Source organism: Mycteria americana, chromosome 5, assembly GCF_035582795.1.
Source record: "Mycteria americana isolate JAX WOST 10 ecotype Jacksonville Zoo and Gardens chromosome 5, USCA_MyAme_1.0, whole genome shotgun sequence".
NCBI classification, from domain to species: domain Eukaryota; kingdom Metazoa; phylum Chordata; class Aves; order Ciconiiformes; family Ciconiidae; genus Mycteria; species Mycteria americana.
The window spans coordinates 49,056,199-49,070,850 of NC_134369.1; the positions used below are offsets into that span (position 1 = coordinate 49,056,199).

Here is a 14,652-nt window from a genome sequence, read left to right on the forward strand (position 1 = left end):
TGGAAGGAGAGGGAGATGGAGCAAGAGTAAAGAAGAAAAAGAAAGAACATCTTAAAATGATGTCAGAATTGAAAAGTGATCTTAAATCTATTATGACATCTCAGTTTGCATGTATTTATGTAGCTGCTGTATTTAAGGGTCCTGACATTTCCATAGGTTCTTAATTGGCAATGTTTCTCACCATCTGAAAGTTGTGTTATGGGAAGTTAACATGCCTAACTGTTCATTTCAAGGTTAAAAAAAATCAAATAGAAATATAGATATGTTTTCTTCAGTTTATATACACAGAGAGTGGTCATTCTGGTGGTACTTAAAAGTACAAAAGAGGGTAAAAACATAAGTGGTTTGGGTATCTCTTAGTCCTATTGAAATGCTGAGAAATATAATCATAACTCATTAATGAACAGAGAACTACTTTAGGGATATAAAATTGTGAAGTTCTCTGCCATCTGTCAATCATTGCTGTAGCATTTACAAACAGAAGCCATGTGGGAATCACATGCTCTAATCCCATGCTTATAAAGAGAAGACCAAAACACTGTTTTGTGCTTTTTCAATGCATATTACCTATATAGAAATTACTTCATTTGCACAACTATTTGTATTTCATGTTACTTCTACTGAATAAAGCACTGGTGCTGATAAATATTTTGAACCCAGCTGAAATGGGAAGAAGTACAATGCAGAATTGAAAAGGGTCGTAATAATATAAACAAATCCCAGGTGAGCATGATCAGTATCTAGCTCCTCTTGGCTTAAGCTTGAGCAACTGCCTAGGTAAAAAGTGGAAGCTTCTCTGGTTTATTTTTCCCCACTGTTTTCCAGCAACAGCAGGCAGTTCCCTATTCACTGTGCTTTACCCTGTTCAGTTCTGTAACTCTCTAGATGTGAAGATTTTACCTTCTCCAACCTAAGCTTATTCTAAAGGCTGACAGTGGAAGAACTGCTGTTTGGAAGTATTTCCTGAAATTTTAACATGTCATTTCCTATTCTTAAATTTAACTTTATTTCTAGTTGAAGCTTCTTTATCCAACAAGAATTTTCTCCCATCCTCCAAAATACATGGATGGTTGCCACATTTTCCTCACATCCACTTTGGCTGTAGTTACCCAAGCTAGGCAAATATAACCATTTTTTCCTCTTACAAACCCATTTCTCAGCTTCTTAATAATTTATGGCTTTTCTGTGAACTCCATCTGGTTTGACTAATGAAGGCAAAGCTGAATATAATATTTGCTGTCTTTATTGCATCACAGCACCATGGAAAGGTTTCTTGTATTTTTTTTTGCTTCAAGTTCATCTTCATATGCAGTCTGAAATGCTGCCATCTTATTCTGCAGGCTCATATCGAGTCTGTCCATCATGCTATAATTTGTAGGCTGGGTTGGCACACTCCTTCACATATTTCACACTTCCGCACTCTTTTCCCATCAACATAATACATATCTTAATGAGCCCCCCCTGAAACTGATCCTTTCCCAGAAGATGCTAATAGCTGGTTGGATGACGCTGGACAAGTTTTGGCCAAATTAGTTCATAAGGAGTAGTCAGTACACGAAGCCAAAAAGAGATTGTCAAGGGGAGAGATGTGGTGTTTGCCTCCAGCCTGACAGAGTTTCTTCTACCCCAAACCTGGATTTGACAGAAAGCTTGTGTGTTACATGAAAGATCCTTGCCTGAGCTAAGGGTTTTACTGTGCTGTTGACAGCCTGGGCAGTAACACTTCTTTCTTAGCTGATGGCATCTCTTGCTGCAGGACATTGGCTCTGCCCAGGCTGACTGTGCCTGCCAGCTGCATTGGTTATACAGACAAATTTCTGAAACACCTGACTACCCTGAAGCAATGGAGTGATCTGAGGTGGCGATGGGCTGAATTCATACACCTGGAAAACACGCCACTTCTGGGAGCCAGAAACTGTTCTTATAGTTTGATTTCAAATTTCAGCTTTCCTCCTGGCATGAAAAATATTATGAGATTTTGGAGCTTTGTTTCCAGAGACGTTAAAAGAGATTTTAGATCTCCATGAACTATATGGCTGATAGCTGAGTAGAACTTTGTTGCCACCTTTTGCTTTTTGCAGGCAGTCCCTTTGTTTCCTTGTGCCTTCTTTCATGGCTTCATATTCACAAATTGGCTTGTTTCCTTGGATGGTTAGTGACAATGTAAGTATAAGGGAAGACAGCTAAAGCACTCATAAAATTGCAGTCTAGTGCATACTAATTTAGAGACATGGATAAATGAGTCCAAAATATTTTTTTTATAACCTATACTGTGGCTTGAAGAGAAAAAGAAAAATTCTTTGCCTTGACAATAACACTTCCAAAATCTCAATCAAGTTTTGTTTTGTGTAATAAACTGCTTGATTAATCAAAGTTTTCTCAGACAAATCCATCTCACTGAGTAGTACAGGTGTTCCTTGGAGAAGAAAGTCATAGTATCAACACACGCTACTGGGAGGACCCATGGTGGTCTTCAGTACTGTATAAACCACTCTTACTTAATTTAGCACTGGATGTTTTGGGAGAACATCTAATGACAACCTTGAATATCAAACTCAGTGAGGATTAATAAAGAACTGACACTTGAAAGTTGTCAGTAGGGGGACAGGTTCTCTAAGTCTTGAAGGAACTTCCATTGCTCAAAACATTGATCTTAGCATTGAGTGTTTGGAAGTTCTTACCTGGTGAAACACTTTCTGCTTTAGGGAACACTACTTTGAAGTTTTTCTCCAAGCAGCTTTCATAGCATCTGGACTTTCTGGACCTGCTTGACTTTGGCAGTTCATGTTTAGACCTACAAAGATTACTTATGTTGTGCTGGTCAACAATTTCCTTCCAGCAAACCATAAGGAGTTTGCTGGAAGGAAATCCTAATCATAAACCATTAGGAGTCCTGGCTGATGATGCTGGATCTGTCCCTTATTTTTCTGTCACTGACCATAAAGCTTATCTACGGTCTCAAGCAGTTCTGGATGATAACATCATTCCTTGATAACAGCCTCTGTGACAAGGCTGCATTCAGCAGTTGCTTGTTAACTCCCAGGGCAACTCTCATGTGGGTCCACTGTGTCAACCCCATTCCCCAGTGAATATATGAGATTCTTAAGGGTGTAGTGATGGCAAACCAATCTATTGTATTTTCAGCAGTGTGACAATACATAGGTGTGACGGGTTGACCCTGGCTGGGCGCCAGGTGCCCACCAAAGCCGCTCTAGCTCTTCCCTCCTCAGCTGGACAGGGGAGAGAAAATATAACAAAAGGCTCATGGGTCAAGATCAGGACAGGGAGATCACTCAGCAATTACCGTCATGGGCAAAACAGACTTGATTTGGGGAAAAATTAATTTAATTTATTACCAATCAAATCAGAGTAGAATAATGAGAAATAAAACAAAATCTTAAAAACACCTTCCCCCCCCCCTCCCTTTTTCCCAGGCTCAACTTCACTCCTGAATTCTCTACCTCCTCCCCCCGAGCAGCACAGGGGGACAGGGAATGGGGGTTGCGGTCAGTTCATCACACGTTGTCTCTGCTGCTCCTTCCTCCGCAGGGAAGGACTCCTCACACTCTTCCCCTGCTCCAGCGTGGGGTCCCTCCCACGGGAGACAGTCCTCCATGAACTTATCCAAGGTGAGTCCTTCCCACGGGCTGCAGTTCTTCACGAACTGCTCCAGCGCGGGTCCCTTCCACGGGGTGCAGTCCTTCTGGAACAGGCTGCTCCAGTGTGGGTCCCCCACAAGGTCACCAGTCCTGCCAGCAAACCTGCTCCAGCGTGGGCTCCTCTCTCCATGGGGCCACAGGTCCTGCCAGGAGCCTGCTCCAGTGCAGGCTTCCCACAGAGTCACAGCCTCCTTCAGGCATCCACCTGCTCTGGCGTGGGGTCCTCCACGGGCTGCAGGTGGGTATCTGCTCCACTGTGGACCTCCATGGGCTGCAGGGGGACAGCCTGCCTCACCATGGTCTTCACCAGGGGCTGCAGGGGAATCTCTGCTCTGGCGCCTGGAGCACCTCCTCCTCCTCCTTCTTCACTGCCCTGGGTGTCTGCAGAGTTGTTGCTCTCACCTATTCTCACTCCTCTCTCCAGCTGCAGTTGCTGTTGCACAGCAACTTTCCCCCCTTCTTAAATATGTTATCACAGAGGTGCCACCACCGTCACTGATGGGCTCGGCCTTGGCCAGCGGTGGGTCTGTCTTGGAGCCGGCTGGCATTGGCTCTATTGGACACAGGGGAAGGTTCTAGCAGCTTCTCATAGAAGCCACCCCTGTAGCCCCGCCCCCTCCCCCAAAACCTTGCCATGCAAATCCAATACAAAGGTTCATATCTTCACCTCTTCTTATCCAACACAAGCAGCTGAAAGACTGACCTGACATCTAATAGAAATTTTCCAGTCAGGCATGATAATAACATGAATCTGGGAATGATTCATGGTAAAGATAGACTGAGCAAAACAGCTGAAAAACATGCCAGAGGCTGCACATTCCCCTAAGCTGGTGGATATACAGTAATCACAGAAACCCAAGTTGATAACTATTCAAGATCAAGGTAGATTAACAGCAGTATTTAGAAAATCAGTAGCAGACAAATGAAACTTTCCCATCCCCATTGATCACAAAGTGAGCTTTCTCTTTCACTGCAGAGCTTGCTATTGCCATCCACCGCTTTGCCTCTTTTGCAGTAAACTGATCAACATGCTCCATTTATTTTCAATTGATAGCAATTCTGGAACTACTATTAAGGTGTCTGCCAACATGTTAAACGAGGCACTGTGCAAACGGTGTATGACACTAGTACTTGAGAGCTTGCATTTTTTATTTGTAAACTTCTGAGGAGACTAGAAGATGCTGGCTCCAAAAGCCTTAAGGGACATGGGGCTGGCCTGCCTGAGCTCTGACATCACTTGCCAGTTAGATTCAGTAGGACAACCAATGCTAAAACCTCTTTGGTGTAATGAAGATAAGGCTGCTGGATGGATGGCTCCATAAGAGGACTGAAGCACTAATTGGTCCGTATTTGCTGACTTTTGGTGTAATCTCCAAGGACTCTTTATTCCCCTGGCTTTCTGGAAAAGAGCTGGAAAAGCAGAGAACCCACATGTGGACATGTAGTTACTAGAGACCATCTTACTGTTCATTATTATAAGTTGTCTGACATTGTGTTTCCATAGATTGAAATATCTAGCAGGGCACAGAGACTCCACATATGCTTTAAATTTCCTTCTCCCTTTTTTTATTTATATTGAACAAGTAGGTCATTGCTTTACTCCAACCATGATAGTTCTGGCTAGTCTTTAGATAACTTGAAGAGAACTATATAGACTCTGCTGTTGCTACTTATGACTTCTAGCCATGTTACAGCTCCTGCTTGTAACATCATTTGCTGTGCAAGAGAGAAAAATGGTTTTGGCTCTGCTGGGGCTTTGAGGTTTTTTGTGCAGAAAGTGATTAGCAATGAGTTTTCTCGGTCTGGGCTTTCTTTGTGTCCATTCAGTCAACAATCAATGAAAGTAACTTGAATTCTGTTGTCATACCTCCTACTGCCTGATGGCTCTCAGTGCATCATCACAACAAATGTCAAATCACTTCTGCTCTCACTGGGGCCACTTTCTCTGATTGCTCTCTTCTGACTGTTTTAAAGATAGGTGCCCTAAGCTCTGACCTCGGCTTTTCTTTCTCTCAGTCCAGGACTGCCCATCCTCCTCCAGCTATCGCCTTACAGTTAATGAGTCTCCTCATTCATTTATTCTGTCTCCTCGCAAGTATTTTTAGACTGTGATCATTTCCCTTGAGTTGGCTATTTCTTAAACAAGATAAATGCTATTTCATGCCATCTTTTCTCATATGTTCCCTGTGCCTTATTACTTGAGACTCTTCATGTTTAACTTTATATCCGCTGAGGATATTCAATGAAGACCTTTTGCATGCAGGCCTTGAGGGCTGCCCAATAGTGTAGTATGAAGAGGAAAACCATCTACTTCTTATTTTATATGAGATTCTTACTATACATAAGAACAGACTTCTTCCAGTTTACTTCACAGCTGCATCCCCTAATTTGCTCTATACTGTCATTGCAAAGACTTCTGAGACCTTAGAGGTGGCACCATTTTTTCAGGTAGCCACACTTAAAATAGACAAGCCACTAAGTGTATGTTTTTTGCGCAAGGTCTTAAGCAACAGGGAGCTTTTACTTCAGCCACTAGTATTATCAGAGAAGAAATGATGCTCATCTGATTTTCCAAAGCCAGAGAACCCCTAGGTGTTTTATTTTTAAAACCTCTATAAATGTTTAGACGTTGTCACAAGAAATCATGTTCCAAAATATATTTGCTATTGCAGCTGCTATTTAATAAAATGCAAATAATAAGTAATGGCTCGCTAAGCACAGCAAATGAGAAGCTTTTATTATTTATCCTTGTAAAACTTTACAGCCATTGAACAGATTTAGAATTTTTGACATTGCCATTGAGCTCAGCCTTCATTTATTAAAGCATAGCTAAGAGCAAAGGTTCTTTTCACAGTTGTTGAGCCCTGTTACATCTTCTTGCCAAGGATTTCTGTAAGTGGATGCACAGGCATGACAAAGAAGGGATGTCAGGGCAGCTGGATATTTAAAGAGCTGCTCTCAACTGTTCCTGCAGAACCACTACTCTATCCCAAACAGGGCAATCTACACACTTGGGAATGAGCAGAGAAATAAGCCAATATACAGGGTCAGTCTAATGTTACATTTTTATAGCTCTTTTCATCCCAGAGGATCGTAACTGTAAAGGCTCTATACATCTGAAAGCCCCACCACTACTGCTGAAATCCAGCAGTTTGCTGTAAAGGAACCGTTCAGCTGCATAAAATGGTGATGCAGCGATTTACAGCCAGGAACACGATGTCTGACAGAAAATGATTGTGGGGAACTGTGCTGCAGTCACTCAAAATGGGATCTCTCTGTGCTTCAGCAAGGACCAAGACTTCACGGTGAGGGCAGACAGCTGTGACCCTGACACAGGGGCTGGGCGTGATCCAACCCTGGTGTGAAGAGGCAACAGGCTTCATGGACGGCTAATCCTGTTGTGCTGCGTGGGGGCTGGCCTTGCCGAGTGGCCCACCAAAACTCTGAGTTGGTTGTGCCCTTCTCAGCGTGCGGCCCCGAAGAGCTTACAGCCTGAGGCGGCTTGGCAGCAGGCGCCGAGTGCCACGAGCTGCCTGAGACTGCAGTGTCAATCAAATGCCAAAAGCAGAGGGCAAGGGTTTCAAACCATAATTTCTGCTGACGTGAGGAAGCTGCTGGCTGAAACGCTGGGAGCCTGTTGCCTTCGGAAATGTCTGAAAAAGAAGTTGGATCAACCGGTCTGTGGAATAAGAATAATCCTGGGAATCCTTCCAAGGCGAGGTGTATGGCACAAGGCGCTGGCTCTGGTTCCAGCGACAAGGTGACTGTCTGCTCACCTTGATGCCATTGTACCAGTAAGGAATAATTTACGTCAAGATGCTGTTTGTGGGCGATGATAATAGCTTAATTTTTGTGTAGCTTTCAGTTGAGGTTGATCACATAATTTATAAATAGAAATTAGAATGGGTCTGCAAGTTGGTTATTAGATGCATCTTTAGATTGGTCATTACATTAAAGTAGGAAGGGTGAAAGGACTTGTCCAAAATCATATGATGAATTATTGGCAAAGCCAATAAACCGATCCTAACTTTTTCCTTCAACGTGCCCGTATGTATGCGGTAACAAATGTACAGACACAGCTAATGCACTGTCAGAAAGCACAATCCAGCTCATGTAAAAAATCAGAACACTTTTTATTGTTCACTCTTAGTGAAAATACAGCGTATTACACATGGAAACAGCGGTGCATTCATGCGAACACACACAGTGTGGAAGGACATATATCCTACATGTTTTAATTATCCAGCTAAGGGTTTTTCCAGTATATTTTCATGGTTGCTCTGCTTATCACAATAGACTTTGTTTGTTATTGATCCAAATGCATATACCAATGTGAAGCGGTGAAGGAGGGTTACAAAGCCTGTAGGAATGAGTGCCTCTGTTCTAGCTCGTGAGAAACGCAAGGATGAAAGCAGGTGCATTCCCCTACCTGGGATGCACCGAGAGCATTTCTGAGGAAGAAATGACATTTTTCACGGCTTGTCAGCATACTCCCCAGCCTATTAAAGAGAAGCAATGGATTCCTGCTTAAGCTGATGCAGTTTGCCAAAATGGAGGCTCCTTGTTGCAGCTGCTGGGGAATCCAGTGCTATGATCCTGGTAGATGTCATGGTATCCTTTCTTAAGGCACCTATTAGCATAGGATCTCAGCACTGATCTCATGGGCTGTTGCTGCAGCTAGAAAACAACTGACACATTAGGCTGATTAATCCCTGTAGTAATTCCATTAACCTCCTTAATGGAGTTATAACATGGATGAATTTACCCCTCTGCAGCAATGCGAGAGGGAATTGCCCTGGAGAGCCTATAAATACGGTGTGGCAGGGATGTCCGAGGTGAACATTTTTTTGTTTGCTTTAGTGCAGAGTGAAGCATCCTGACCGGCTGGAAAACCTCCCTGTCTTCTTTGAAGGGATTTTGAACTCTTCACAGCACTGATGGTGCGGGTGCCCCCTGTGAGAGGGTGACGCACCAGGGCTCAGACACATCAGCAGGGCTCTGGGCACCCTCCTGAAAGATCGCTGCGTGTCCACGCTTCCCTCTCTCTCTCACAGGCACGCATAGCCTGCCTCATCACGTAGCTTCTCAAACACAGCCTTTTCATTCACCTCTGCAGCTTCCTCTCCTTGTGCCTGCGTCTGATCATGATTTATCAGCTTGCTGCTCCCTGTCAGAAGGGCAGCTTTGCCTGGACTGTGTCATTGGGCAAAGGACTGCTAAAAATAAGTAGCAGAGCTACAGTCCTGACATATCATTGCATAGGGAGCAGATCAAGAACAGAAATGAGAAATTCTGAATTTCTCTTTGTTTTCTTCCTGATTTTCTAGCCTGTGGAGAGAAAGGTTACCTGCCGCATTAGCCGTGTGCATAGCCTGCTCCTAGGGCAGCTTGATTGCATTGCAGTTCTGTCATTAAAGGCTTCTCAGTACTGTGAAGTTAACTCAAGTATATAAGAGCCAAAAAGGCACCCTGCAAAACCCTCCCAAGGAACAGACACTGCTTTTGCAGTCCACTACAACAGCCCAGGCTCTCTGAAGGCTCCTGCTGTGGTTCGTTAGGGACTATGTAGGGTAGCTAACGGGGCTGGGGGCTGGAGGAGTCAGGCAGGAAGCCACAGGAGGGTCTGACTAATTTTTCTGCTAGTTCAAAGACTGTTGCCACGTACGCAGGTGCAGTGATGTGACTACTAAGCTGCAGTATCTCTTCATCTACATGGTTTGTGATCTCCTTGTTAATATGCTAAATTTATGCCGTTTGATAGCCAGTCCTTTCCTCCCACAGAGGCTGCAATCCCGAGAGATGGAGTAGCCCAGCTCTTTAGTGATCCAGGAGACAGTGAGAGAGAACAGGGGAGGTGTTGTGTGCATGGGATGCACACACATGCCCAGAGATTTTATTTCTCTTTCTGCCTACGGTAGTCACTTCCCACATTCAGCACAGGGATGAGAAGTCCTAGCAGCCACTTCTTGCCAAAGACCTCTTGCAGGTTCTCCCTCCAGGGCCGGGCTCTTACCACTATCCCTTTCCGCACCTGGTACCGCGTCTGCCCACGCAGGATCAGCAGTATCTGGTGGCAGCAGAAGCCAGCACAGGCCAGTCCGATCCCAAGCCAGAGGTAGAGCATGAGGATGACAAACATCTCAGAGCTAAGGAGAGCTCCTGCAGACAAAGAGTTGGGGGGAGGGAGGACAATAAAAGAAAGAGCTTAGACGCACCTCACATGCCAGTGTAACACTCAGCCCCGAGAACCACCGAGCTGCCTGTATTCTCTGGCCACAAGTGGGGAGTTAGGAGCAAGACAAGCTGGTTGCTCTAACGACATAAAACGGTTTCCTTTGTAGTGTCTGATGCAATGGACCCTGCTGGGGAAATACTAAAATGATAATGGTCTCTGTACACTTCTCCCTTTGCTGTTAATGTGAGGACCTAGACTACAGGGGCACATTCAGCCAGAAGTGGAACATGTCTGTAAGACTTCAGCACTATTTTGAGGAATGGTTAATTTATTTAAGGATCTACCTGCTCATCACAGTGAATCTAGGATTTCTAGGTTCCTTTTGAAAAGACATGTGGGTCCTACAGCATGTAGATGCTTCCAGAAGCCTTACACTCTCTCTCTCTCTCCCCTCCCCCCCCATATATATTAAAAATATGTTAAAAAAGAAAAATAAATCAGTAATTACTTTCCTACCATTGGGCAAAGGCAGTTTTCATATGAATGCAAGAAACAGAAAACTTGCCAAAATACAATCCAAATTCCTTTTTTAAAGCTGCTGCTAGATGCTCAAAATACTTTGTAGGTCTGAAGCTCCCAATTCAACAGTTTTTGTAGTATATATTTATGCTGAATGTATTTAAATAAAAATTTAAATAAAAATATTCTGTGGGCCCTTTCCTCTACAATGATTTTAGAGCTCCTTCTGGAAAATATTAGTATAATAGCAGGTATCACTGAATGACCTTTCAGTGCGTAGGCAGATCTAAACCCATTAAAATAATACTCTCTGTGTGTATATGAATGTGTACACATGTTTTTTGTGTATATCGGTATATTATTAAACACTCATATTTACACACAGGCACACAAAGAAAATTAAATGTGTGTCAGTACTGGTATAAATAGCTCATATCCTCTCACTGGTTCCTGTGAGATTTAAAAACGAAAAAGCTCTCACATGCTCCCATCCCTCTGGAAGACCATGAGGCAGACAGACTCGGGCAGATGAAAGCTCTGGTCACTCTAAGGCCCTGCAAGAGCAATGCTGCCGGAGCAGGGATTGCATGGAGAGTAGAGGTGTGCTGACTGAAACAAGTACGTGGCTGCTTCAGGTTTTAAGTTCAATACAAGGGTGGCTGGATAAGTGTCTCTTGCTTCTTTTATACAGAAGGCCGGATTAGATGGTGTCATCTGTTTTTGCAGTCTGTGAATCCCGGCTTCTCCACCTGGCAGTGCTGTAAGTGAAAGATTGGGGCTGACCCGTGACGATCACGTCAAGCTTTGGGCTCAGCCAGCAGGCCCCTCTGAGGATGATTTGTAAGGACACTGACTACATCCTCGAGCTTTCAGAGATTGTCCTCACTTGAAAAAGGCACAGGAGTCATTCAGTTTTCTTCCTAAATGCAATGTCATCTTTCCCTTCTCATTAGATACCATTCAGCTCAGTGGGCTTCACATGCGATACAGCGAGGGAAGAACAAGCCCCTTAGGATGATGACAAATCCTCATACCAATTCTGCCGGAATAACTTAATCTATCAGGTAGGAAGCCCAGAGACAAATATGGGCTTCTCTGACCCTCTTTTGCTGGACCAGAGCGTGATGGACATTTGTTCTTTCCTACAGCTGATATTCAGTTGGGATATGGAGAAAGACAGCTATTTTCTTTAGAGCCTTTGCAAGGCAGCTGTAAGCTTTATTTCTATGAGCTGCTGAAATTCACCATCAAGAAAGTAATTACCCTTGTTTCCCCTTGCAAATATTAAGCATTTCTGAGCCATGCTTTCCAGAGACATGATTTTTTTTTAACCTTTTCCTCAGGTTACCTACATAAAGCATTTTCTATAATTTCTTTTGTGGATCCAGTCTGACCTGTATTTACAAAAGTACTCTCCATTTGTCCCTCATTACCACAGTCCATTTTAGTCTCAGATTCACGTTTGCTCTAACTGACCCGGTGTGATCTCAAGCTTATTGCCATACATTATCTATGCCAGAAAAGCTGAATCACAGGCTGAAATTATAGACTCTGGGTCAGATCCTGAAATCCATGCCCGAGAACAGTCTGGGCAGAACGAGCCAACTAAAAATTTTCCCAGCGTGAAAGCAGGAAACACTCAGTTGACATAAGACCAGCAGATTCAACCTTCATCCCCCTGTACTCCTCCTCCAGTGCAGAGGGCATGCTGGAGAAGAAGGAAGGTAAAGTTTTTTCCCCTGCTATAGCAATGCTCTGTTTGGATCCTACAACAACCCTTAAGTAATAGTTATGTTAGCTAAAAAATAGTGGGTGGACAACCCTTCCAGGTAACTATCCAGGCTGTGTTTTTCTTTCCTGAACTGGAGGTTAAATGTGCTGGTAGAAACCCCGTAGGCCCTTCCTCCCAAGCAACCAAGACACCACTATTGCTGTGTGAGACAGCAGTTCTCACCCCGGCCAAGCGAGAGGTTCGGTGGGAGCTGCTGGGAGCTGCTGCCTCTCAACGGTGTTCTGGCTCCCAGCTCCCAGCCCTGCACCCAGCCCCGTTGTGTCCCACGCAAACACTGCCCACATGCTGTCTTTGGCACTGCAGTTGCTGACACCAGAGCTGGGGCACTTCAGTGGCTCTTCAAACATATGCCAGGGCCCAGCTCAGTGCAGATGAGCCCTCAGAGTCAGAGAGAGAGAACTAATTCCTTGATAATCTCCTCCCACATCCCTGCTCCCCCTCCCAGGCTGCTGTGCTGAGCAGAGCTTAGGCACAGGGGAAAATCATTCCCAGTGTTTTTAATGCTAGTGAAGCTCGTGCAACATTATTTACAAAAATTCTTCTACTTGGAAAAATGACTCCATAAAAATGTCATGGCAGGATTTCATGTTTATTGTCTCTCAGTGATTACCATGACAAATCTGCTAATTTGCCAAGTAGAGAGATATTTGTTTGTTTTCAGATGGCAACCCTGCAAACCCAGCCTGGAATCTGAAAACCAAGCTGGGGCCGCTCTGGCTCCTGTATCCCCAGCAGCGGAGACTCCACACTCAAATCATAATCAACACTTCTGGTGACGGTGCACGAGCCAAAACAGACTCCGGGCCCTTCTTACTGAGATCAGCTGAATCTGCAAAGCTAAAATATATGGGATACCTATTTCAGTCTAACGAAAGCTGACCTAAGTGTGCGAGGCATGAGATGCATAGGGGGGGAAATGGCATTTTTTTGCAGTCACTTTCAGGGCAGAGTAACAGTCTAGGCTGTCTGCATAGTCCCTTCTCTGAGACCAGGTTTTATCTAGCTCTTGGGTTTGGACGGAGAAAGGGTTGAGGTTGGAGAGTTCGAAGGTGTGTTGAAAGGTGAAGAGGCAAGGTTGGAAGAGCAGAGGAAGAGTTATGGGAGCTGAATCAGGAGGGGGAAGGGGAAGGGTTGTGGAGATTTATGGAAAACCAGGGAGAGACGGGAAAGGGGGAGAAGCAGAAGGAAGGGTAAGGGATGGGACAAGGAGAAAGAGATATTTGCTTTTGGCGTGGAACTCTTCCAAAGAGCAGGCACAGAGAATTTCCCCTGGTTCTCCGTGGACTTGTGTCCCAGACTGGGGTCACAAGAGAGGTGGCTAATCATGTCACATTAACTCCTCTCTTGGTTTCTGTTGCCTGAACCCCAATTCTCCTGTGCTGGAAGGATGGCAAGATCTCAGTAAGTTTGTGCTACCAGGAGGCAGGAGGTGGGTGACAGTGGAGGGGGTGAGTGGACCTGGATGAAGAGAATGAGAATATCTCCGCTGGGGTATGGGGAACCTGCAGACTTGTAGGGTACAAAAACCTACAGACCCCCACCTCTGCCTGTAGGACAGGCAAAAGATCTCCCTCACCTGCAGTACAATGAGTGAAATCCCTCTCCTCTATCTAATTGCAACACGCTCCCTGCACAAAAGATAGCCCTATTCTATCACTGGCAAGGTGGTTATGGGGTGTTTTCCAGAGCCTAATGCATTAGGAATAGGGCTGTGGCTGTAACCTGGAGTGAGGTCCCAGCCTCTGTTTCAGGTGACACAAAGTCCTTTGCAAAGGCTGTCTCTAGCCTCTAAAGAGAGCTTTGTTGAACATAGCCCATTGTCCCTCTCGCCCATTTCCCCACCACCGCTCCCCACACACAGCTATCCGAGGAAGTTCATGTCCCCCCCACCCCAGGAGCCCTGGAGGAGGAAGACGCTCCTCATCTCCGAGGAAGGAGTCCTTACCTGAGAAGAACTGGCTGATGGAGTGAGGCAGAAGAGTGAGGAAGGCCAGTGGGTTCGCAAAGGACATAGAGAGTGCAGCAGAAATGTAAGCCATGCCTGCCACCAGGGAGTCGAGGCAAGCCAGGGAGGTGTAGAGGCAGAACATGATGAAGTTTCGCATGTTCCTCCTCCCGATGCAGTTCCCTGTGAAGAAACAGTGGTGGTCATGCCTCTGGGTGACTCTGGCACACAGTCTACAGAAGTGAGTGCTGGGCAAGGCTGAGCCAGGGGACCTGCTTCCATCCAGCCAGTCCGCCACCACTTCGGCTCCTTCGCCCAAGTTTAAGCCCTTGCCCAAATCCTCGGGGGAGCTCTGGATCACAAGGATGTAGTTGCCCAGGGCATTAGCTGAGAGGAAGAGGAAGAGGGCCCCATGCAGCAGAGCAGGAGAGAAAAGTGGGGTGGTGGAAGGGTCTCTGAACATGCTGGGGATGAAGAGAAAGATCTGGAGGACGAAGGTCACTAGGGAGATGCACAAGAAGTAGGCTGGAGCGACAACATTGAGCAACCTGAGAACTAGCAT

At 45.1% G+C, this 14,652-nt stretch overlaps 1 protein-coding gene across 1 annotated transcript; it reads right to left on the reverse strand.

Annotated features, from left to right (window-relative positions):
* Window positions 1–9,552: 9,552 nt before the first annotated feature.
* On the reverse strand, window positions 9,553–14,652 carry ZDHHC22 (zDHHC palmitoyltransferase 22). Its single transcript, XM_075501527.1, has 2 exons — window positions 14,091–14,652; window positions 9,553–9,818 (listed from the first exon to the last, which is right to left on the reverse strand). Exons 1-2 carry the CDS (start codon window positions 14,650–14,652, stop codon window positions 9,553–9,555), a joined length of 828 nt encoding a protein of 275 aa, XP_075357642.1.

Excerpts from the sequence above, each read along its gene's own strand:
- ZDHHC22 (XM_075501527.1), bottom strand. The coding sequence starts at position 14,652 with ATGCTAGTTCTCAGGTTGCTCAATGTTGTCGCTCCAGCCTACTTCTTG. Across the intron at positions 9,819-14,090 it reads CATCAGCCAGTTCTTCTCAG|GAGCTCTCCTTAGCTCTGAG; the intron begins GTAAGGACTCCT and ends CTTTGTCTGCAG.